At 43.3% G+C, this 25,725-nt stretch overlaps 1 protein-coding gene across 2 annotated transcripts in view; it reads right to left on the bottom strand.

Annotated features, from left to right (window-relative positions):
• The window catches only part of DOCK2 (dedicator of cytokinesis 2), a 459,036-nt gene that overhangs the window by 157,854 nt on the left and 275,457 nt on the right, over positions 1-25,725 (bottom strand). For both annotated transcript variants that reach the window (XM_061616811.1, XM_061616812.1), the window contains exons 28-29: positions 14,964-15,062; positions 8,706-8,800 (exon numbers count right to left, since the gene is read on the bottom strand). In XM_061616811.1, coding sequence (XP_061472795.1) covers positions 8,706-8,800; positions 14,964-15,062 — 194 coding nt within the window. The remainder of the gene's footprint in view (positions 1-8,705; positions 8,801-14,963; positions 15,063-25,725) is intronic.

Here is a 25,725-nt window from a genome sequence, read left to right as displayed (position 1 = left end):
GGAGATCTGGAGTTGAAATGGAATTAACCTTTGGAGTAACGGGCAGGAGTGGAACCGAGACCAGCTTACTAAGTCCTGAGAGGATACCAGCATGCCTTGTAGCTTTGCCAAGGTCATCAAGTCTGCCAACTCTGATATGACCACCTTCTGCGTTAGAGTCTGAATCTTGGAGACCCTCTCTTTGTTGAGCCAGATTCAGAATTTCCTTGAGTCTATCACCACCCCTAGATGCGAAATCCCCTGTGACGGCACTAACATGCTCTTGTCCATGTTTACCACAAACCCATGCCTCTGAAGGCACTCCAGAGTAGTTTCCACATCCTTCTGGTACTGAAATCTTGATGGTGTCCTGACCAGAAGGTCTAGAAAAGGGTGCACCCTCACCCCCAGAGTTCTCAGATGCGCCACCAGAGCCAGCAGGACCTTTGTGAAAACCCTCAGGGAGGAGGTGAGCCCAAAGGGAAGTGCCCTGTACTGAAAATGGCTCTGACTGTAGCAGAAGTGCAAGAATCTTCTGTGCTCCCTGTGGATAGGGATATGAAGATAGGCCTCTGACAGGTCTATGGACACAATCCAGTCATTCTGAGTGATGGCCTCCAAGATGAACTTCAGCGTTTCCATCCAGAAGCATTTGCAGGCCACCTTTTTGTTGAGCCACTTGAGATTGAGTATCGCCCTGGTACTCCCATTTTTTTTCAAAACAAGAAAGAAAATAGAATACACTCCCTTCCCCTGTTCCTGACTCAGGACAGGTTCTATTGCTTGTATTGCCAATAGGTGACTGATGGCCACTGTAAAGTTCTGATCTTTGTGTGGATTCCTGGACCTTGGTGTGGCTATGAATCTTGCCCTTGGTTGTTTGGAGAACTCCAAGGAGTATCCATAAGAAACAGTTTTGAGAACCCATCTGTCTGTTGTTGTTTCTGCCCACATGTGTGCAAACAGCAGAAGCCTGCCCCCAATGGCTCCCTGTGGGACTGGAGACATGGCATCATGCTGACTGGTCCTTCTTTGCTCCTTTCTGGAGTTTGTTTCCAGAAGAGTAGGTGGAGGTATGTCGAGCGCATGAAATGGATGCTCCTAAAGGCTTGTCCAACTTCCCCCAGCGTGACTTGTAGCCTCCAGAGGAATGCTATTTGCTATAAGGTTTGAAGATCCAAAAGGACTGCTGCTGCCTGTACTTGCAGTCATCCTCCTTGGAATTCGGGAGGGCTTTTTGTTTATCTCTTGTTTCCACCAGTACCTTATCCAGAGGGTCCCTGAATAACCTGGACCCACTTAAGGGGTAATGCCAAACAACTCTGGGAGCCCGGATCCACCTCCCAGCTTTGTAGCCAGATGTTGCAATGTGCTACTGTGCTGGCTGCCATTGCTCTAGCATTGAACTGCAGGGCATCCCTGGAAGCATCTGCTTGAAAAGATGATGCTATAGAGATTTTCTTCAGCCTGTCCTTAATGTCTTTGGGAACATCCTCTCTGGATGCAAGCTCCTCTGCCCAGAGCATGCAAGCCCTTGCCATCACTGATGTAGCTGCAGAAGCCCGGAATGCAGCTGCCTCCGTTTCAAAGTCCCTTCTCAGTGCCATTTCCACACGCTTGTCACAAGAGTCTGTGGGCCCCCCTTCTCCCTCCGATGGGATGACCAATGATGAAGATAAGGCAGCCACAGGTGGGTGCACCGCTGGAGTTCTCAACTGTTCCATCACTTTGACTGGGAAGGAGTAGTGCTTGTCAACACACCTGTGTGTTGGTTTATGTTTTGTGGGAGTCACCCATTCCTGCTTCCACAAAACATGAAAGGAATCCGGAAAGGGAAGGCTGGCCATTTGTGGTCGACCCTCCAGAAAAGCAGATCTGGAACCTTTTGAAGTAGAGGGTGTTGACATTTCCAGGTTCTTCTCATTTTCTTCAGGGAGTTCTAGGATCCGCCTAGCCTTAGATATTAAAGGTGGAAAGAATTCAGCCTGGAAAAGCCCGCCCTTGGAAGGCGGGGCTTCCAGCTCTTCCTCTGAAAGCTCCCCCTCCTCTCTGTCCTCCGAAAAATACTGCCCCTCTGAATCTGAAAGTAGCCCCAAAGCAGTCACCACTGCCTTACTATTTCTCCTTTTCCTAACCATTTTCCCCTTGGTTCTGTGTTTAGACTTAGAAGAGCATTTGTGGCCCTTGCCATGGTCGGCTCTGGGGATGACTGGGAAGACGAGGTGGGGAATGGTGGGAGGAGGAGGAGAAGGAAGAGGGGGAGACTGGAGAAGGGGACGTAGCTCGCCTCTTCTTCAACTAAGCCCTCTTCTGGGAAGGCTTCCTCTTTTTATTTTCACGAGAGGGGGGGATTGGGCTGTAAGGAACCTATTCCCTGTACTTCCTTGGCCACTATGCCCTTCACCCAATGCAGGAATTTAGGGAACTCCTGTTCCCCTTGGAACAGCAGCACTCACCCCCTCCATTTGCTGGTTGCACGCATTTGGTGCCAAAAAAACCTGGCCACGCCCCTCCTCAATAAGGCTGTGGCTGGAGGCCTCAGGCTCCTCTGAGAGGTAGCCTAGATCTGCCTCCTCCATGGCACCTCTGTGCATTGTGACCCCACCCGATCCTATGGTTAGGGTTGGGGGGGCTGATAAAGCCACTCTTCCTTCCGCGGCTGAGAAATCAAGCTTCTACGCTCAAAGCATGGTGGAGGGAGAAGTCTCGTTGGTGCAGCAGCCACCGCCGCTGCTTGTTCGGGTAGCAGTCGCACCTTTGCAAGGGAGAGACGTGTCCCAATGCAAAAAGCCTCCCTTCTCATGCCAACATGCCTATGTGAATCCCTGCCCATGAGCTAAGCTAAGGCCGGCTGGCGGGGGAGGGGGGGAAGGCAGAGCAGAAGAAGAAAGAAAGAGAAAAAAATGATAAAAGGGTGAAGTTTTAAAACTGAAACTGCTGAGCTCTTATGGAGCTCAGCAGGACCCAACCGAATGCTGCAGCAGGCAGGGCCAGTCTCGAGAGAGTGAGATGGCCCCTCCCCCAGGTTGAAGTCATCTGAAGTGGACCCTGCCTGCTGACCCAGAGGGAGGCACCATTCCCAATGACTGGCCTCCAGGAACCGGGGAATATAACATTATTCCAAGTTTGGTGTCACAAGTCTTTTGGTGTGTGGCAAAAAACAAAAAAGAATGAAAAAATGGAAATGGACTGCCTTCAAGTCAATCCCGACTTATGGCGACCCAATGAATAGGGTTTTCATGGTAAGCGGTATTCAGAGGGGGTTTACCATTTCCTCCCTCTGAGGCTGAGAGGCAGTGACTGGCCCAAGGTCACCCAGTGAGCTTCATGGCTGTGTGGGGATTCAAACCCTGGTCTCCCAGGTTGTAGTCCAACACCTTAACCACTACACCACACTGGCTCTCACAAAAAAGGATAGGGAACCCCCAAAACGTGTGTATCCCTTACACGGGGTAGTGAGGCAAAGCAAATAATCAAGTTGGTGCCTGAAGAGACCATGAAAGATGCAATTATGATGGCTAGCAAAGGGTTCAAAGGATAAATGTCCACCAACGTAGAATGACAAGAGATGTAGCACTCACCATTTTCAATGCTGCCATATGTCAAGAAAAGGCTGTTTTCCGGCTTAACACTTCAGTACATGTTACAGGAGCCTTGGACATTTTCTATTGATACAGGGGCAACTCACCATGTTATAGTAAGCATTAGGCTTCCCTCTGGGCATGGCAAGTGGGCCTCAAAATCAAGGTTTTGCAAGGGCACTCAGTTTGTCAGTTCATCCCCACCTCCCTGCTTCATTTTGCCTCTTTGTTAGTTTTTCTTCCCTGTAGATGGAGTGAGGGTTTCAGTTTTGAAAAACATATGTCCCCATTTATCAGGGGCAGTCTCTATTTTCTGATACCTATTTCTGGTAAATCTCCATCCTGGCTTTGCTTTTGAAGAAAATGTCAGATAACTAGAAGGTGCATCTCTAACTGATGGGCAGATGCATCTTGAGTCTCTCTGAAAAACAATTCCATCTCCAAGCTACAAACACCACCAAGTTCAAGTGGGCCGTATGAGCAACACTGTGATTCTGGTGGTCATGATGCTGTGAAATGCTTACTTACTTTTCTTCAAGACCAGTTTACTACTGTACTATCAGCCTGTCCAGTGAGTTAACTCATTTTCAATTACTGAATTCTCAATGCTGAGAACTCAATCAAGAAAGGTGCTTTTAGAGCATCTGTAATTGTGTCCATGAGTGTGGCAACTTGTGCCCATGCTGAAACGGCAGTCCTTCAGATATGTGTGGGGCTAGAAGCCACTTCGGTATGGGATATTGACAACAGTTCCCCAGCAAAATAAGAACCTAGGTCTGATCCCAAATTAAGCCACAGCCTTTTAGGACTCCACCAGCATCCCTTAATGAAAACAGAACAGTCCCATTAAGAGGATTCCTCATACATACACACACCCCAATGGGGTTTGTAAAATAAGCCTGGGATCTTGGGGAAATCAGTTTTGAGACTGAAGACAACAGTCAGTCAGAATGAACTAGAAAAGAAAAAGAGGAAGAATGCTAAATTTTGCACTGAAACATGCATCTGGAGGAGATTCAGCCTGCAAATAGATTTGAAACCCCAGACAACTTAGGTGAGGATGCATTGACTTGGAGTGCATCTGCTAGGGCTGATGTAGTGGATGCTGGGTGCTAATTTTAAAAAACACAGCCAATGACCAAACTGCCAAATTAGTTTCTAATCTGCTATAATAAACTCTTACATAATTCCAACAGTGTGCTGAACTACCAATTTCCTTCTATGTATTATGACCACAAGCACTTTTATATCTACATGCATCCAGTTGATGCTTGATTAGGCATCTAATTGGTCACTTGTTTGTTTATTCAAAATTCTGTGGTGACATGAGAATGCAGTCATAAAGATATACAAACTGTCACATCAGTGTTTTTACACCCAAGCATTAGGTACTGTGGGGTATTTTGGGACAAATTTCTTCCACGCGTACACTGCAGTGGGGTTTCTGTTTCAAGTACCGGAGATGATTCAGAGTACTAAAATAAGAATTCATCAAATAAAATTCCATTTCCCCCCGATGACAATAGCTCTATAATTGTTTCATACTGATGCTCAGAGAGATACAATGCAATACCGAAGCAACACTTTTCTCTCCAAACAATAGATTTAATTGGTTATGAACAGCAACAAAATATGCTATCTGGGTGCCATACCCAGATCCTTCTCAGCTGGATGTTAAGAACTAGGCTGGGTGCCCTGATATTTCAGGTGGGTTTGGATCGCATTGCTAGCAAAATCTTAGCTTTGTGTTATCTATTTGTTCCTTGCTGTGTTCAAACCTTTTAAGTTTTATATGTGCCCAACATCCTTGAACAGCATAGAAATTTCAGGGCTAAGCACATACTTAGATTTCGTTTCCTTTGGAAGGAAGGATCACTGAAGACTTAAAGTGTTTCTGTGATCTTTGGTTTTATTTACAAATACACTAGATGAGCATAAGTGAAGAGACAGCTTACAGAGAGACAGGAGGAGACAATTCCCACAAACAGCAAATTCCTCTGCCCCACATCAGATCTCCAGAGTGGCAGTCCCAAAATGCACTTTTGATAGCTGAAAACTAACTCTCTCTCTGCTTGCTTCTCCTTGACTCTAACTACAGTCAGTCTTTGGTTCCCTTTCACAGACAAACACAGACCTAGAGCTACTGTTTTCAGCACCTGCTAAAAACATTTAACATTTTTGTCTAGTCAAGCCTACCCAGATGATGATATCATCATCATCATCATACCTCATTTAACAAAATAGATGCATTCCTGGGCATTACTTCTTTAACAGAAATTTTGGTACCAGAGGTAGGAAAAACATGGCAAGAATAGGGATAGGTTCCTACACCCGCTCATAATGGTGGGGGCAGCTTCAACAAGGGCTTTAAAGGGTGCCTACCCAGCACCCACCCACTCCCCCTACTTCCCCTTCTCCTCCTCTGAATCCTATTGGATCCTTCCCTCCCCAGCCCTGGGAGAAAGCAAGAGATCTCTTTAATGCAAAGCAAACACAAGTCTAGTCAATTTCATCCTAGCAAAGCAAAGACACAGCCTTGTCAGTTTCATCTTAAAGCAAAGGCACAGGCTTGAAGGTTTATCCATAGCAGAGCAAAACTAGTCAGTTTCACCTTATAAAAAGCTTTAGTTAAAAGGACCTGCCTTCCTGGAGGATTCTTTAACTGAGTTATTACTGTATTATTATTATTACCACCAACTTTCACCAGCAGGTGCCAAGATGGGTTACAACAATTTAAAATTTCAACACTAAAAATAGTTAAAAACAAATTTCAGACAAAGAAATAGGATGGGTCCTGAAAACACATATAAAATTGATGTGTATTTTAATATGTAATTTTAATTTATAATGTATATTTTAACTGCTGATTTTATTTATGTTTTGTTTCTTAAGTTCAACTTGTTTTAGCCTCTTACTTGATATTTAATGTATATTTTTTATTTTATGTAACCTGCTTAGAGGTTTTTACAATTAAGCCGTATACAATTTATGTTAATTATTAAGATGCTGGACTACGACCTGAGACACCAGGGTTCGAATCCCCACATAGCCATGAAGCTTACTGGGTGACCTTGGCCAGTCACTGCCTCTCAGCCTCATGAAAACCCTATTCATAGGGTCGCCATAAGTCAGAATTGACTTGAAGGCAGTACATTTACATTTATATTATTAAATTTGGTGCTCTACCAAACCCCAATGCCCACTTTTGCAAAAGTCTTCATGCTCTGTGAAAGAGACATTGTCTTTTCTTCCTCTTTTGCAGAGAGCAGTAAAACTTCCATGAGCATTTAGGGGTAGGGTAGGGGGATGACCAACGTGAGAGCATGGGATTTTTTTTTTAGTTGCTGATTAAAAGATCACTCCACCACCTTCTACATTTAATATGGTAAGTGGATACCTCCTGCCCACCCACCCCCAATGCTTGCTAAAGTTCTTCTCCCACCCCCAGCCTCTTTGCAGGCCACTTTGGTTCACTCACAGCCACCCACCCTCAAATTGCCAAGGGGGGGCTGCAAAAAGGTTGGCACAGCACTATCTAGAATGTATCATCTTTGGCTGGAAGAATGAAAAATGTGACCCAATACCCCCTTCTCTGATTGGTTTCTTCTATCCTAAATGTTCCAGAGTAGTTTCTGTCAGAAAGCAATCTTCTCATTGTGGACATCGCCTGAACATCCCAGTCTACTCACATTCCTTTGTCAGATCCAAGATTCTGACCAGGGATTACCTCAAGACAAGTCCTATTCACAAAAATCTGACAGCAAACCCCATCCCAATGCTTTCAAGTCACCTTTATATTAAAACCTTGCACATGCTGCTTGGTTATACATTCAAGTGAGACTGGAAATGAGTATCCAGAAAGTGAGGCACTACAGCGGAAGCAGCCAACTCATCAGGTGAAAAATGGGTTCATTTTAGTATTCACATCACCTCTATTCCACTGGACATAGATAAAAACAGAGGTGGTTTGGCAACTGCTTCATCCACCTGTAGCAGCCACAAAGAGCAAGTTCCAATGTCAGAGATGATTTTATGAGCGTGCTAAATTTATCTGACTTTTAGATAACTTCACAGTAGCAATAGCTGTGTAGACAGGCTACAGCATATGAACTGTGAGAGAATCAGAAATAAAGACAGGAAATACATAAAGATCAGTTAGGAAAGTTTCATTTTGTCAAGTGTAGCTCTTCCAGTATAATAATTGCTAGCCTGCCCAAAGGCCCCAGGAAGTTTAAGGGGTTTCAGCAACAGAGGAACAAAGATAAAAATAATGAATGAGTTTGTGTTCTCAGATCAGAGGTTGCCAACATGGTGCCTGTGGTCACACATTTAATTTTTAATTTAATTTAATTTAATTTAATTTGTATGCCGCTTTTCTGCATAAATGCACTCAAAGCTGCTCATAACACAATAGGCAAAAGTGCATATCAATACAACATTGTAATAGCAATCCAATGTCCACTCAACCACAATATAACAATCCAAACAAAGAATTCATTTTGATAAACATGCATGTTATAATTTAAAATACATTATAAAATAAGTTATCAAGGCATATGAACCAGAATCAGACATGAAAAACATTTTTCAGTACAGTAAAATAGCAACAGAAATATAAGCGGCTAAAGAGATCACACTTGGCACCCACTGGCTCCTCTCTCCCCAACCCTCCCCCAGCTGAAATTAGGTTTGAAAGAAGCATTCTATTGTAGCCAATAGAATAGGTTGTGTTGTGTGCTTGGTTGCAGGGTGTGTGTGTCTGTGCATGTATGTGTAGTGCCTACAACAGCTTCTCCAATTTGCAAATGTGTCCGTGGGGCCAGAAGGTTTGGTGATCCCTGTCTTAGTAGTCTTGCTCTATGGCAGGTCTCCACAACTTGTGACTCTCCATGCAGAATGCAGCCCACCAGTCATATAATGTGGCCTCTTAGATGCTTGACACCCACATCCCAATTTTTTTCAATCCTAGGTTCATTAAGCTCTGATGGGTTGCCACACATTATGTGTTTAAATTGCTGTAGCCCACCATGGACCTTATGGTGAGTAAGAAATCAAACAAATAAATATATAAATAAATTGCCAGCTGGCTGTGTTTGACCTAAGAGATCACAAACTGCACAGGCCAGCCCAATGTCTTTGGATTACCTGTTCTGCACCATGCTCATGGCCATCCAGTCCAAGGGATAGACATTTTTTCCAATAAGATCTTTAAACATTATGAAGGTCTCCATCAAAAAGTCCTAGCAGGAAAAAAGTATTGCTATGAATTGTATCCTTTACATTAAAAAATAACACATTTCTGAAAAAGACAGTAAGAGCTTTTCCCCATGTATTCAAGTGATCATCAGTTGCGTAGATTATAAACTGAAGTACCTGTCTAGCACTTAAATGCAGCAATGAACTGAGGTAATAAAACAAAAGTAAAAGAGATTGGTACTAGTGTTGAGCACTAAAAAGTCAATTTTCATTGCACTGGTATAAGAGTAAATACAACAGGATTAAAATAGTGATCATCACAGTTGAATACATCTCTTTCATCACCACAAAGTAGCCCATCCACATTATTTCCCATACTTCACCTAAAGCATATAGACTGAGACCTTGAAGGCAATGCTTTTGTGTAAGCTAATACTCATTTTATAGCATGTAGCCATGACTGTTGTAGGCTGACAAAAAAAGACTTGGCATAAATACACTATTTCTCATTCCCCCCCCCCCAAAAAAGCTTCAAAATATAGCAGAACCCATCTGGTATTGTAAAAATGAATCTAATTGGGATATATCTTTAACTAAGTGTCCAGGAGCAGCTATCTCTATCCTGCACTAGTGTTCAGAGGATACGGTCAAGGGAATGAGCAAGAACATATTAAAACTGAATCAAGGTAAGAAGGAAGTGATACTGGTAGGAATGGCAGAGGAAGGGGATAAGAGACAATGATTAATTAAGTCTCTGTCTGATTAGGGAGTCCTTCTGGACAAGCTGGGTCTTTTTAAGATGCAGGTCAGAATTGCTATTAGGAGTGCCTTCTTCAGACTTTGCATAATGCAAATACCCTTTCCTGTCCTAGACAGGTCATACTTTGATATACTTGACCATGATTCTTTAACTTACAAGCTTGATTACTGCAAAGCTCTCTAAGTGGGGCTACCCCTGAAGTTAATTTGGAAGCTTCAACTGATATAGAAAATGCTGTTTCATACTTGCTAGCAGGTATTGGGAGGTAGACACATATTCAATCTGTTCTGCACAAATTACATTAGTTGCCACTTTACTATGATCATCTCAATCCTGTGAAGCCTCTTCCCTAAAGACATTAAGGAGAACTATGTCTTTGTTGACTTTTTGGAGAGGGCGTAAAACACACCTTTTTCACCAGGCTTTTGACTGAGAAATTAGTTTCTGTAGCTGTTTAAATATTTTACTGGTGTTTTGATAAAACCGCAACACGGATTGTTTTAAAGTATGCTTTATTACTTGATATAAAGTGTTTGAACCTTGGGGAGACCAGTATAGAAGTATTTAAATAAAATAGAACAAATTGTCAAAACTGAAAATATCTGCTCCATACTAATATGATGAAAAAATTCAATAATAGCAATGTAAAAAAAAAAAGTCTAGTTAATCAAGACCAACCTATAGTCTCAAGTATTCTGCTTGCCGATGTATGTTTAATTTTTTTATGTGCTCCTACCTAGTATAGCTGTCGCTAGAAGCTAAAATGATGAAACTGAGGTTATCATACTTTGGACACATAATGAGAAGACATGATTCACTAGAAAAGACAATAATGCTGAGAAAAACAGAAGGGAGTAGAAAAAGAGGAAGGCCAAACAAGAGATGGATTGATTCCATAAAGGAAGCCACAGACCTGAACTTACAAGATCTGAAAAGGGTGGTCCAAGACAGATGCTCTTGGAGGTCACTGATTCATAGGGTTGCCATAAGTCGTAATCAACTTGAAGCCACATAACAACGAAAGCCTACTATAGCCAGCAGAGGGAGCTTGTTACAGCTGTTCTCTCAATCAGGTGGTATGAGGACGTGACAGATTCAGACTGTGACTTGCTGTCTGTAATCCCACCCTTCCCATTTTAATTCTGTTACTGGAATGAAGTACCCTTTATTTACTCATTACTTACTTATTACATTTATATACCGCCCCATAGCCGAAGCTCTCTGTACATATGACCTAATTTATACTCTACCTTTTCCTGATTGGCTTTTCATAAGCCCTTTCTCTTTGAAGAGACTAATCAGTTATTGAATGGCCCCTGTCACCAAGGGAGCTACGCCTTTACCCTATAGTGGTGCTTTCTCTGTAAAATGGTGAAGTACTAGTCTCACATCAAATACAATTCTCTTTCTTCCTGATGTATATCAGTGTTTTGAGGGCAGCATTCTTAACATCAGAACCATCAGATCTCTCAGTGAGATGGCAAGGGTTGCCCAGAGCTGCAACAGTCCATGTCACATGTGACCAACACCATTTTGGGGCCCCTGCCTCATATACCAACTTCACCAGGCAGTATTGAAAGGTCAGTGGAATGTTGTGCCTTTCTACATTTCATGCTTGTTTTCCAGTTTTAGAAACATTTAATCAGTCAGTTATTTAAGTCAATTTCTATCCCATCTTTCCACTTAAAAAACGGCCAGCGCAACTAACAGAAAAAAATCCAAGGACATATTAAAAACAAAAACAATAAATAAATAAATAAATAAAACATTCAACTTTAAAATAAAATCCAAGGCAGGTCAACAGATAAAATTAATACTAATTAACTGGGTAAATAAAATGCCTGCTGAAATACAAACTTTTTGAGGAGGTAACAAAGAGATAACAATGTGGGGGCCAAACAGATCTCCTGGGACAGGGAGTTCCATAACGAAGGTACAGTTAGGGAGAAGGCCTTCAAATGCTCCTCTGAAAGCTTATCTCAGAAATAGGCAGGCTGTACAACAGAGTCTCCCTGGCAGATGTTAAAGGTTAGGCAAGATCATATTGGAGGGAGTGGTGTTTATAAATGGTCCATGTTTCACAGGCATACAGTAAGGTCGGTAGTACAATGGCTTTGTAAATAAGCATTTTGGTCTCCCTGAGAATATCCCGATCCTCGAACACTCTACGCTTCATTCGGGAGAATGTGGGACTCGCAGAGCTCAGACGATGTTGAATTTCAGCATCGATGTCAGCTTTTACAGAGAGATGGCTGCTGAGATAGGGGAAGTGATCAACGTTCTCCAATGTCACACCATTAAGCTGGACTCATGGTGCTACAGAGGGACTAGTTCACACCTGTTGATGAAGCACTTTGGGTTTTTTTTAATATTAAGTGAGAGCCCAAGCTTTCCATAGGCTTCTGCAAAGACATTTAGAATAGTTCAAAGATCTTTCTCTGAATGTGAGGAGACTACATTATGATTGGCATATTGAAGTTCTACAAAAGAGGTTGACATTACCTTACTTTTCATTTCAGCCTACTGAGATTAAAAAGATTTCCATCTGTTCGATATATGATTTCCACACCAGTAGGAAGTTTCCCCTCAACAAGGTATAGAATCATAGCTATAAAGATAGCAAATAAGGTAGGAGCAATGACACATCCCTGTTTTACGCCTGATCCGACTCTGAATGGATTGCTCTGAAAGCCATCATTATCCAAAATTGTCGCTGTTTTGTCATGAAGGAGTCACAAAATATTCACAAATTTATCAGGGCATCCATTTTTCAGAAGGATGGTCCAGAGAGCGGTTCAATTCACAGTATCAAAGGCCTTAGTCAGATCAATAAATGCTATATATAAAGGTCGATTCTGCTCCTGGCATTTTTCTTGAAGCTGTCGTGCAGTGAAGATCATGTTCACTGTCCCCCTGGAAGGGCGGAAACCATTTTGAGATTGGGGAGGACATCCTCTGAGATTGGTAGAAGGCGATTTGCGAGGATCCTTGCAAGGATTTTACCTGCAGCAGCAATAAGAGAGATACCTCGACAGTTCCCACAATCTGTTCTACCACCCTTCTTAAAAAGGTGTGATAATTATGGCGTCCCTAAAGTCTTCCAGGATCTCCTCCCTCATCCAGATTTTTTCGCTGAGCTTATGAAGTTGTTGTGTAAATTCAGGCCCACCTTCTTTAAAGACTTCAGCAGGAATCCCATCAGGTACTGACTTCATCCAAATTAGGGGATACTGCAAGTTCGTCTCTAGTATGTTGTTGTGGAATTTGCAAGAAGACCTCACCAGCCACAACAGAGTTATGATTAAGGAGGTCGTGGGAATGCTCTTTCCAGTGCAGTGCAATAGACTTTTTATCCTTAAGAAGTTTGGTACCATCCATTGAATGTAAGGGATTTGTACCGTAATTTGTTGGTCCATAGATGGCCTTTGTGGCATTGAAAAAGCCCCATGCATCGTGAGCATCTGCAAAGTGCTGGATTTCTTCAGCTTCCTTTATTCACCAGGCGTTCTTAAGTTCTCTAGTTCTTCTTTGGACCTCAGCCTTTGCAGCACAGTTAATATCTTTCTGCCATATCTGGAAGGCTTTCCTTTTCTTGTCCATGATATGTTCAATCTCACTATCATTCTCATCAAACCAATCCTGATGTTTCTTAGTTTGGTATCCAATAGTTTGTTCACATGCTGCAATAATGGATGTCTTCAGTTTAATCCAGTGTTCCTCGACATTTTCAGGGAGTTCCGTCAGTAGATGTTTCTTGAGAGTTGTTTGAAAACAGGCTCGCTTAATAGGATCTTGAAGGGCATGGATGTTCATTTTATGCCTTGGTTTTCTCCCTTGGAGCCTATGTTGAGGAACAATATTAATGGCCATAGTGGATCGAATTAATCGGTGATCTGTCCAGCAGTCATCAGCACTCGTCATGGCCCTATATCATGAAGATCTCTGGCACGGACAATTACATAATCCAGGAGATGCCAGTGTTTTGACCGAGGGTGCTTCCATGATGTCTTAAATTTATTTTTCTGATGAAAGAGTGTGTTTGTAATTACAAGATTATGCTCTGCACATTTAGTCAGAAGTAGAATTCCATTCAGGTTGCTATTGCCAACTCCTTCTTTCCCAATGGTTTCTGGCCATAAATCAAAATCACGCCCAACTCTTGCACTGAAATTGCCCAAGAGGATAAGATGGTGTCCAGCTGGGTATAAAAATTTTCCTTGATGTCTTCATCAGCATCTAATGATGGTGCATAATCACTTAGAATAGTTGACTGCTGGATTTTGGCAAGTCTTAAGCAGAGAGTTGAGAGTCGTTCATTAATGCCAATAGGAACTTCTGACAAGAGCTTCACCAGATTATTTTTAATAGCAAAGCCTACTCCATGTATTCATCATTCTTGTTCAGGCAGTCCTTTCCAGAAGAAGGTATAACCTCCTTTTTCTTCCTTCAATTGTCCTTCTCCTATGTCAATATTAAAATGTCTCAACTCCCTCATGATGATGGCAGTCCTGCATTCAGGACGTTCACTATCTGTATTATCCAGCAATGTCCGTATATTCCATGTTCAATTGTCTTTTGTGACTGCTAAGTGGTGGCCGCACTGGACGCATTAATCCAGTCAGGGAGAGAGAAGAGGCAGACTATGTTTAGGGCACCTTTTCTAGCCCCCTCCCCATATGGGGTGAGCAGAGTGGATCCTGAATAGGACTGCTCAGTTGTGGATATAGCTGCCGAACTACTCAACTGCCTCGGTCCTTGAGCCAGGACGACTGAGTCTGTATCCACCGCCCATGTGCTGGTCCATCACTAGGGGCTTCTGGTTTTCACAATCCTGCCCCTGTCGCCATTTCCCAATCGGCATGGGACTTTTGGTTTGGTTGAAAGATGCCTGTGTGTGAATTTGTTTTATGTGGGGAGATTGGTGCACAACGATCAACACACAATCTTGACAGAAAAAGGCTTTGATCCAATGGCATGGATACCACGATGATTGGAAATCTTTTCTCTGCTGCAGCCTTCATCCGCCTTCACAGCTGTTGTAACATACACATTGTTATCCTCTGCCTGTTCTGCCATTGAGGACATTCTTGGATCGTTCTTTGTCTGGTTCCCCTCCCTTGGCCTTAATGCCATGGGTGACCCTGCTGGGAGTACATGACTCTCAACAGCATCACTCATAGGGTTCACTGGAACACACAGGCCCACTCACCACTACAAGGTAACGATCCAGTGAGGGGTTACAATATTCTCTCTTCCTATGGTCATGTGACTTTATACTGATAAATAGATCATTTTGGTTTTTCTTTCATAGGGAAATAAATACTTTTTTGGCAGTCAGGGTGGTGGCAGCTATTACTTTTTTTAAAAGTTTTGAACTTTTGGTAGGAAATTGGCTAGGTACAAAGTTAAAAGATGTAAAGGGATGCTCTCTACCCATGATAACTTACCACTAGCTCTGAGTTTGTTTGAAAAGTTTCAATGTATGAAGCATAATGATGGTCATTCATTTGCTTCAAGATTGCTGTCATGCAGGCCACAAAATGACTCTGAAAGAGAAACAGAAACAGGTTAGCAACATTGATATGCATATCTGACTTGAGCCACGTGAAGAAGCAGAAGAATGGCTAGGAAGACATATAAATCAGCATCACTCAATAATCTGACAGTAGAAAAGGAAAGAAGTGCTTCTGATTATGTTGCATAAATGGCAATTTACAAAGATCTGCTCCACTCAAAATGAGTTGTCTTCTGGAAAAACTGATAGTGTTTTACTACATACACATCTATCATCCAATACTGACAAATTAAACATTTTTTTTAAATCCCTTAAATAGATACAAATAATTCAATTATCCTTCAGCATTAATGGAAAACATCTTACCCACTGGAGGAAAATCTCTCTTTATGTAATTTCTTTAAATACATTTCCATTTTAAATTGTCCATTGGCTAACACAGAAGCTGAGTTGGCAGGAAAAAAGGCCAGGTGGTACCAAAAAGAAAAGAAGTAGTCAAGCAATTTTAAATGTTGCCATGTAGCAAACCTGATGGAAGATCACTGCTTTCAATTTTAAAAGATTAAATCGAGGGGGGGGCAACTCTGACAGAATCTATAGATTTTCTGTAAGTTAATTATTATAGAGATGTTTTCTAAATTTCTAAAGTATATGGCTTGCATTCCTAATACATCCTGTGTGACATGCTAATTATACCAATTATGCCTCATGTGTGTGCTTGACTTTTTAAAAGAGTCCTTTGAATGGGAGTCCTAAGCACATTTAACTTGCAAGTTGGCTGAACTGAAATCAAGGGTTCTTACTTCTCTAATTAATGGGTTTAGAACTGTCCAAAGGCATTAAAGGAAACTTCACATTTATTCAGGCTACACATGGAGAGAAAATTACTTAGTTTTTAATATGAATAAAAGTTTCTTGTTGCCAGAATGCCATTTTTTTTTGTTCCTAGGAAATAATGAATTTACACACACAATATCAAGTTGGGGACACCCATCAATCCTATTGGCTTCATATCAAATTTAGTAGATCAGTTTCTGGTCCTTCCAATAATTTCTCAAGCTTCCCAGGCAAAAGTTCATTTCACATATGCAGCTGGTCTGAGAAATCTGATTTCACCCTGTGATTTGTTTATGATGGCAAATACAGCAAGGTCATGCATCACTGTAAACTATCTGCAGTTTGACATACCCAACCATTTTGTCTACCACTTAAAGGAAGAAGCGAAGCCTCTTTTCAGGTTACAGCCACTAGAGGTCTTTTTTTACTTTCATATGGTAGCTTCTGTTCAGTTGGTGCTGCTTTTTTTGTTTGTTTATTCCTACGTGAGCAGACCAGTACACTTCTGGCATATAAACAGTGAAAATTACAACATAAATGGTTACTTATTTCTGCTTTTGGAGTAACATTTGTGATACTTAGAGCTTTGGTCATCTGTGGGAGTTTAAAAGGAGATATTTCCAGCGGGTAATCCCAGATCTTTCAGGTAAGGATTTGTGTGTCTTTTGTTACTGATCCTCTTCCCAAAAGGGAATGCTTATTTTTCTTTTTTTGTACTATGGTAGTTTACTTTTAGGGGAGCAAATTTTCCAGAGTGCATGTGAATGTGTGAAAATGTCAGCTGCCTGCCTAAAAACACGAAGCTAAAATTGTAATTGCATGAGACTAGCTTTATTATCCAAATGTCCTGATTTTAATTATTGGGGGTTGGGGAAATCATTGCTAATAGTCTTATATATGTTAGAACGCTGTGCAATTTTTATATCTTTAATGATTTTTAAAGATGTTTTGAATGTTCTCTTCATTCCCAAAAGATTTACAGTAACCTCTTGTGGCGTAAGCAGCATCTTTAATAGTCTTTTGGCAGAGGTACCTTTCAACTGAATCAAAATGATTTTGGAAATGTTAATTTAACTTTTAAAATCCAGCTAGCTGTGGATTGTAGCATTATACATGCATTGTAGCCCTGCATGTGTGCATATACTTATCAACTGCAAATGGGAACAGTGCGAACTAACAGATGACATTCTTTGTGTCATGAAATCACTTCTGCTGCCAGTGGGCTAAAATTATGGTTCTGCTACCAGTTTTGAGTCACTCATCAATGGATATTTACAGATGGGCCAAACTGCTAGTAGGTTTGCTGCTGAAAAGTCTTACTTCATCATGCCAAGGCTGTACAATAACTTTATAATCAACTGGCCCTTATTTTTTTCCTATTTGAGAGATTATTAACCATCTCCCATTTAGTTCTGAAATCTACCCCTAATTGCCTAAGCCTCATCCAATCACGCAAGTGCACAAACACAGATTCTGAAGTAGAAAAGCTTGTTTCCAAGTAACCCAGAATCTCTGGAGTATATTTTCCAAAACTTAAGCATACTTTAGGACTGCACAATCCAAGCAGCAAAACTAGGAAATGGATGAAAGCAAATCTACCTTGTGCAAGATAGAGTCACTGGGTGCTTGTACAAAATAGAGACACCCACCCACCCTTACCAGAGCACCTTTTTCTGCTTTTCTTTAATGTTTATAACTAAGGACGAAGGCACTTTGTGTGAACACAGCCACTAACCAATTGTGGTATGCACTATGTTGTGCTTTTAAAAGAGAAATGAGAATGTTGATACCAATAAGCAGAATAAATAAATAACTAGGGGCCAAGAAGATGAAGTTGTTCAAGTGGAATCCTGACATGTTATTCCAGCTAAGCTTCGCCTTGTTAAAAATGTGTCTAATGATGAATCACTGCATTGATATGCATGACTGAAACTAGGTCAAACATGTGTAAAAATAAGTGTAATCACAGCAATCACTTGACTTATGATGGAACACTTAACAGAATGTGAAGAGGAAGAAGTCTGTTTGGAAGCCACAGTGCTATTGCCAATATAAGCAATCAATAACTTGCATAAATTTAACAGCTGCATGTGCAGCAATGTCTCACCATCTGATTGTGACTATAAACTCAAAACAAAACAATGTTCATTAACTAAATTGGCTGACGATATTTGAAAAGATGAAATACTGACACTTTTTTTTGAAGTGGAGGAGGGAATAATGACAAGGTGGATGTTACTGAATTTATATCTATTAGCATGATATAAAAGATGAACTGTAATGTCAAAGGAAAATGAGATACTCTCTCAATAAATATTCAGAGCCCTCTGACAGCACAGAAATTATGATAAAATGATTCATTAGACTTTGAAAAATCATAATAAAGAACTGACTGGCTTATATATATATATATATATATATATATATATATATATATATATATAGTGAATTGCCAGCTACATAAGTGTAATATTGTTTAGAATTTAAAATAAAATAAATAGTTAATGACAACTTATAGTATCAGGAGAGTGAACATGGCTATAAGAATTGATAGCTAAATTTGTATGTCATAATCCCTAAAAGTTTGATATGTAATTCTAATAAACTGGGGGGCAGAGAGAGAATACCATAGGACTCCACAAACAGATGGCAAACTTTGCACCTAGCAACAAAAATCTCATCACACTTTACAACACCGGATGGTGACAGGTTGCCGTAGTAACTTCAAACAACATAGGAGAGCCACATAAATAAAAGCTGTAAAAGGAGGAAGGGAGTCAGGATGCTATAGGGAATAATAAAGCCATTTGTCCACATTGATCCAATTCCAGTTGAACGGTAACATGGTTAACCTTTGGTGCCCTTATCCAGACATTTGTGACCTTAGTGGAGCTTGCGGATGTTTCCCCTGCCCCCCACAACATGCACACCATCACACACTATTAGTAGGAGAGAGGCAGGGATGTCCTACTTTTCCAACAGTAGAGTATCCATGCGGGGAAGGGGCTGAACAAGCATAGCAGTAAATTCACAGATCTGTGAACCTTGAGTAGAACTGTCTGTGCTAACCTGGGAAGTTGGATATCTGGGATTCCCCTCTTACACATACACACACACAGGGGTGTGTGGGCAATCAACCTGTGCAAAATAGCAAAACAGGACAAACTAGAACACATCATATATATATTATATAAATCAGTAACCCTAATAGCTCAAGTACCAAGATAGCTGTGGTCTACTGTTTGCAACATTTGATATTTATTTATTTATTTTATTTATTTATTAAATTTATATACCGCCCGACTAGCAATAGCTCTCTGGGCGGTGAACATAAAACAACATAAAAATACAATAAATAACAAAACAATACTAAAATACAAGCAACAATCCAACACAGTAAACATTTTTAAAATTAAATCAGTATAACTTAAAATGCTTCAGAGAATAGGAAGGTTTTGACCTGGCGCCGGAAGGAGAGCAGAGTCGGCGCCAGGCGTACTTCTTCAGGGAGACTGTTCCATAGTTCGGGGGCCACCACTGAGAAGGCCCTAGATCTTGTCATCACCCTCCGGGCCTCCCTGTGAGTTGGAACCCGGAGGAGGGCCTTCGTAGCAGAACGTAGTGCACGGGCCGGTTCATATCGGAAGAGGCGTTCCGCAAGGTATCGTGGTCCCGCACCGTATAAGGCTTTATAGGTTAATACCAACACTTTGAATCTAGCCCGGAAACATATTGGCAACCAGTGCAAGCTGGCCAGAACAGGTGTTATATGCTCGGACCGCTTGGTCCTTGTCAGCAATCTGGCCGCCGCATTTTGCACTAGTTGTAGCTTCCGAACTGTCTTCAAAGGTAGCCCTACGTAAAGCGCATTACAGTAATCCAAACGTGAGGTTACCAGAGCATGTACCACTGATGTAAGGTCCTCTTTACTCAAATAGGGACGTAGCTGGGCTACCAACCGAAGTTGGTAAAACGCATTCCTAACCACCGAGGCTACTTGAGCCTCAAGTGAGAGGGAAGAGTCTAAAAAGACTCCCAGACTACGAACCCGGTCCTTTAGGGGGAGTGTAACCCCGTCCAGGACAGGGTATATATCCACCATCTGATCAGAGAACCCGTCCACCAACAGCATCTCAGTCTTGTCTGGATTGAGCTTCAGTTTGTTAACTCTCATCCAGTCCATTGTCGAGGCCAGGCAACGGTTCAGCAAATCGACAGCCTCACCTGAAGAAGATGAAAAGGAGAAGTAGAGCTGTGTGTCATCAGCATACTGATGACAACGCACTCCAAAACTCCTGATGACCTCTCCCAACGGCTTCATGTAGATATTAAAAAGCAGGGGGGACAAAACTGACCCCTGCGGGACCCCATATTGGAGAGCCCATGGTGTTGAGCAATGTTCCCCAAGCACTACCTTCTGGAGACGACCCGCCAAGTAGGAGCGGAACCACTGCCAAGCAGTACCTCCAACTTCCAACTCCGCGAGCCTCTCCAGAAGGATACCATGGTCGATGGTATCAAAAGCCGCTGAGAGATCAAGGAGAATCAACAGAGTTACACTCCCTCTGTCTCTTTCCCGACATAGGTCATCGTACAGGGCGACCAAGGCTGTCTCAGTGCCAAAACCGGGCCTAAAACCCGATTGAAATGGATCTAGATAATCGGTTTCATCCAATAGCGCCTGGAGCTGGCCAGCAACCACCCGTTCCAAGACCTTGCCCAGGAATGGAACATTCGCCACTGGCCTGTAGCTGTTAAAATTGTCTGGGTCCAAGGAAGGCTTTTTCAGGAGTGGTCTCACCACTGCCTCTTTCAGACAGCCCGGGACCACTCCCTTTCGTAAAGAGGCATTTATCACTTCCTTGGCCCAGCTACCTGTTCCATTCCTACTAGTTTTTATCAGCCAGGAGGGGCAAGGATCCAGTACCGAAGTGGTTGCACGTACCTGTCCAAGCACCTTGTCCACGTCCTCGAGTTGAACCAACTGAAGCTCATCCAACAAAACAGGACAAGACTGTGCTCCGGACATCTCACTAGGATCTACTGCTATAACTTGAGAATCTAGGTCCTGGCGGATACATGAGATCTTATTCTGGAAGTGATCGGCAAACTGATTACAGCGGGCCTCCGATGATTCCACCGTGTCTGGAGGGTTTGAATGGAGAAGCCCCCGGACAACTCGAAAGAGCTCCGCTGGGCGGCAAAGAGATGATTTAATAGTGGCAGCAAAATGATGTTTTTTAGCTGCCTTCACTGCTCCTACATAGAGCTTAGTCGAAGCACTAACCAGCGCATAATTGTATCCGTCGGGAGTTCGTCTCCATTTCCGCTTAAGCCTCCTCCTATCTTGCTTCATCGCTCTCAGCTCCGGAGTATACCATGGAGCTGTATAAGCTCTACACAGGAGAGGGCGTGCAGGAGCGATCGTGTTTACAGCCCGGGTCATCTCCGTATTCCACAGAGCGACCAGGGCTTCAGCAGGAGCGCCAGTCCTATCAGCCGGAAAATCCCCCAGAGCCCTTTGAAAACCTTCAGGATCCATTAGTCTCCGGGGGCAGACCATTTTAATAAGTCCCCCACCCTTGCAGAGGGAAGAGGTTACTGAAAGTCTAAACTTCAGCAAGCAGTGGTCTGTCCATGACAAAGGGAGTGTTGTAAAACTCCCCACATCCAGATCACTTTCCCCATGCTCAGTAGCAAAAACAAGGTCTAGAGTGTGCCCCGATACATGTGTTGGACCACTAACATATTGAGACAGCCCCATGGCTGTCATGGAAGCCATGAAGTCCTGAGCCGCGCCAGACAAAGTGGTCTCGGCATGAATGTTGAAATCCCCCAGTACTATTAGTCTGGGGGACCTCAACAATATATCCGAGACCACTTCCGCCAGCTCAGTTAGGGAAGCCATTGGGCAGCAAGGTGGGCGGTACACCAAAAGGATTCCCAGCCTGTCCCTCTGGCCCAACACAAGGTGCAAACACTCCAGGCCAGTAACTGAATGAACATGGTGCTTGGTGAGTGAGATGGAACTCTTATAGACGACAGCAACCCCACCTCCCCGACCCTCAGATCTACCATGATGCTGAACCAAGTACCCCGGTGGGCAGAGCTGAGAGAGACCAACTCCTCCCTGCTCACCCACCCAGGTCTCGGTTATACATGCCAGATCGGCTGCCTCATCCACAATCAAATCGTGGACGAGGGAGGTTTTATTATATACCGATCTGGCATTTAATAACAGCAACTGGAGATCTGAGAGTTGGCTGATAGGACTACCAACGACCTTGCGGGTGTGGGAAGGACCGGAACAAGGCACAGCCACAACATGTCTGGACCGCGTTCCCCTTACCTGGCACGTCCTTCTCACAGCGCCATACCTTCCTTTGCCCGTCACCACGGCAACTGGGGCCCCCTCAAGTCTCCCCGCCTGATGGATAAAACTCTCTCCGAAGCACATAATACAACTAAAATATACAACAATTAAACGTATAAAAACAGCTATATATACAGCCATATATACAGCATATAAACTTTCTTTCTCCTGCAGGGCCTGGGTCTCCCAGGCCACCTCAGCCAGCCGGCTTATGTATCCCTCCAAAGAGGGACAGGTGGTAAGAATCAGTCCTGGCTGGCTGGGTACCTGGGGCCTGGTCCTGCCAGGCAGAAGTCCCTCAGGGAAGGGTGGTGGAGATGGTGGTCCCACAGTAGCAGCAGCAGCACAGCAGCAGCAGCCTCTCCTTCCCTTGGGGCGATGCTTTCTTTCTCCTGCAGGGCCTGGGTCTCCCAGGCCACCTCAGCCAGCCGGCTTATGTATCCCTCCAAAGAGGGACAGGTGGTAAGAATCAGTCCTGGCTGGCTGGGTACCTGGGGCCTGGTCCTGCCAGGCAGAAGTCCCTCAGGGAAGGGTGGTGGAGATGGTGGTCCCACAGTAGCAGCAGCAGCACAGCAGCAGCAGCCTCTCCTTCCCTTGGGGCGATGCTTTCTTTCTCCTGCAGGGCCTGGGTCTCCCAGGCCACCTCAGCCAGCCGGCTTATGTATCCCTCCAAAGAGGGACAGGTGGTAAGAATCAGTCCTGGCTGGCTGGGTACCTGGGGCCTGGTCCTGCCAGGCAGAAGTCCCTCAGGGAAGGGTGGTGGAGATGGTGGTCCCACAGTAGCAGCAGCATCACAGCAGCAGCAGCAGCCTCTCCTTCCCTTGGGGCGATGCTTTCTTTCTCCTGCAGGGCCTGGGTCTCCCAGGCCACCTCAGCCAGCCGGCTTATGTATCCCTCCAAAGAGGGACAGGTGGTAAGAATCAGTCCTGGCTGGCTGGGTACCTGGGGCCTGGTCCTGCCAGGCAGAAGTCCCTCAGGGAAGGGTGGTGGAGATGGTGGTCCCACAGTAGCAGCAGCAGCACAGCAGCAGCAGCACAGCAGCAGCAGCACAGCAGCAGCAGCACAGCAGCAGCAGCACAGCAGCAGCAGCACAGCAGCAGCAGCACAGCAGCAGCAGCAGCACAGCAGCAGCAGCAGCACAGCAGCAGCAGCCTCTCCTTCCCTTGGGGCGATGCTTTCTTTCTCCTGCAGGGCCTGGGTCTTTGCAATTGTGCTTGATGAAAACTTGTATGCAACTATTATTGTTTACCTAGTAAAATTAGCATACACAGTGCTTTATAGAGTAACAGTCAAAAGACGGATCCATGCCCTGTGGAAGTCAAGCCTCGAGCCTTGGCATGGGGCACTAATTGTGGGGTAGAGTGTGCCCCAGGCAGCGATGGGAGGGATGAGTTAGTGTCCTCCCATCCATGGCCCGGATCTTGCGAGATCACCCACAATCCCGGGCAGTCTTGCGAGAGCAGCCAAAGGGCGGAGCTAGGCCCAGGCCTTTAAAGGCCCCAGTCTGCTGAGAGCCGGCCTCTTTCTTCATACACCGTAGGGTTGCCAGGTCGGGACCATCCAAAAACCTGAGAAAATGGGGGTGGGCCCTAGTGACATCACAGGGCGGGCCCTAGTGACGTCATTAAACATGATACATTGTATCAACCACAGTTGCTTGGAGCATACCACTAAAAAAAAATTCTCTGGAGATTAAAATAGAAATCTTACCTAAAATAGGGTGTTCCTAGGTCCATCTGAAGTGACAAGGTCATTCTTTCTCACAAGCTTAGGGTGATGCAAAATGGAAATGGACTGCCTTCAAGTGGATCCCAGATAGGGTCTTCATGGTAAGCAGTATTCAGACAGAGGTGGTTTACTATTGCCTTCCTCTGAGTCTGAGAGCCAGTGACTGGCCCAAGATCACCCAGTGAGCTTCATGGCTGTGTGGAGATTCGAACCCTGGTCTGCCAGGTCACAGTTCAACGCCTTTAGGGAACATTTAATCTAGCTTACTTGCTTCTTGCAAGAAGGGTTTACGTGCCCTCAGGCCAGGCCGTTATTGGAAGAAAGGAGCTTAGTGTTGCAGAGATGTTAGATGGGAGCACAGATGGATGCCCCTGAAGGCAGCAACTGTAAGCATGCTTATTAAGGAACTAAGCCACATAGAACACAATAGGACTTACTTCTGAGTAGATATGGTTGCAGCCATGTTAAACAAATTAAACCAGAACTATCACTAGAAGCTAAAATGATGAAAATGAGGTTATCATACTTTGGACACATAATGAGAAGACAGGAATCACTAGAAAAGATAATAATGCTGGGAAAAACAGAAGGGAGTAGAAAAAAGGAAGGTCAAACAAGAGAGGGATTGATTCCATAAAGGACGCCACAGACCTGAATTTACAAGATCTGAATAGGGTGGTTCATGACAGATGCTCTTGGAGGTCACTGATTCATAGGGTCACCCTAAATCGTAATCTACTTGAAGGCACATAACAACAACAACGTTGCTGAATACAAAAGACAGTTGGTTAAACAGAACACTTGGATTCTTGCATTGTACTTTTAAGTATAACCTCTACTGATGGATTATGTTTGAAGTGCCAAAGTATTTTGTACAAAATTCCAGAGGGGTAGCTGTGTTGTCTCTTGCAGTAAAAACAATGGAAAAGTCTTGTGGTACCTTAAAGACTAACATATTTATTATGGCATAAGCTTTTGTGAATTCAAGCCCAGTGAAAGCTTATGAATCCATGGAAGTTTATGCCATAATACATTGGTTTGTCTTAAAGGTGTCACAAGGCTCCTTGAAAGTATTTTGTGAATAGGCTACTCCTGAACTTCAGGAATGACTTTCTCCTGCTCTCTCATGATCCTAGTCATGAGACTGCTGTCTTAAATTAGAAGCTAGGATTATATACCATGGGGGGGGGAAGGAGATGGACCAGCTTGCCCTGTTCTGTGTCCACTTAACAGAGATCTTATGTACAGAAAGCAGCAGGTGAAGCTTTTTGTGACAAACATAATGCTATGCATAATCAATTGTCAATAGCTGCAGACCAAACAGAAGTTTAAAAGGGCAGCTATGTAGTGCTGGTTCAAAACTGGTAAAGCTAATTTACTGACTAAAACCCATCTAGTTAACCATCTAATATTTCACTAATCTTGTGACAGCCCTGCTCTTTCCACCAATAAGCCAGAGGGGATGAAGTGATATTTAGGCTTATTTGCTGATCAGAAGAAGTAGGAGAGTCTACACCTTGCTGGAAATGGATTCTTGCGTAGCTTTACATAAGCTACATATGACACTGATAGTTGAATAATTTTCCAACAGCGTGAGAAGAGTAAGACAGGAATAACTCTGTACTAAACATGATGGACAGTAAAAAATAATAAATCTTGTGCATCTAGTGGTGTACTTGCTTCCTTTTTCTGATACTAATTGCCCAAGACTGCAACCTCTGAATGATTAATTAGTGAGATTGTTTTAAAACCTTTT

The sequence above is a fragment of the Rhineura floridana genome, chromosome 3 (assembly GCF_030035675.1).
Source record: "Rhineura floridana isolate rRhiFlo1 chromosome 3, rRhiFlo1.hap2, whole genome shotgun sequence".
NCBI lineage: Eukaryota > Metazoa > Chordata > Lepidosauria > Squamata > Rhineuridae > Rhineura > Rhineura floridana.
The sequence above is the reverse complement of the archived record's forward strand: the minus strand, read 5'-3'. Positions and strand labels throughout refer to the sequence as shown.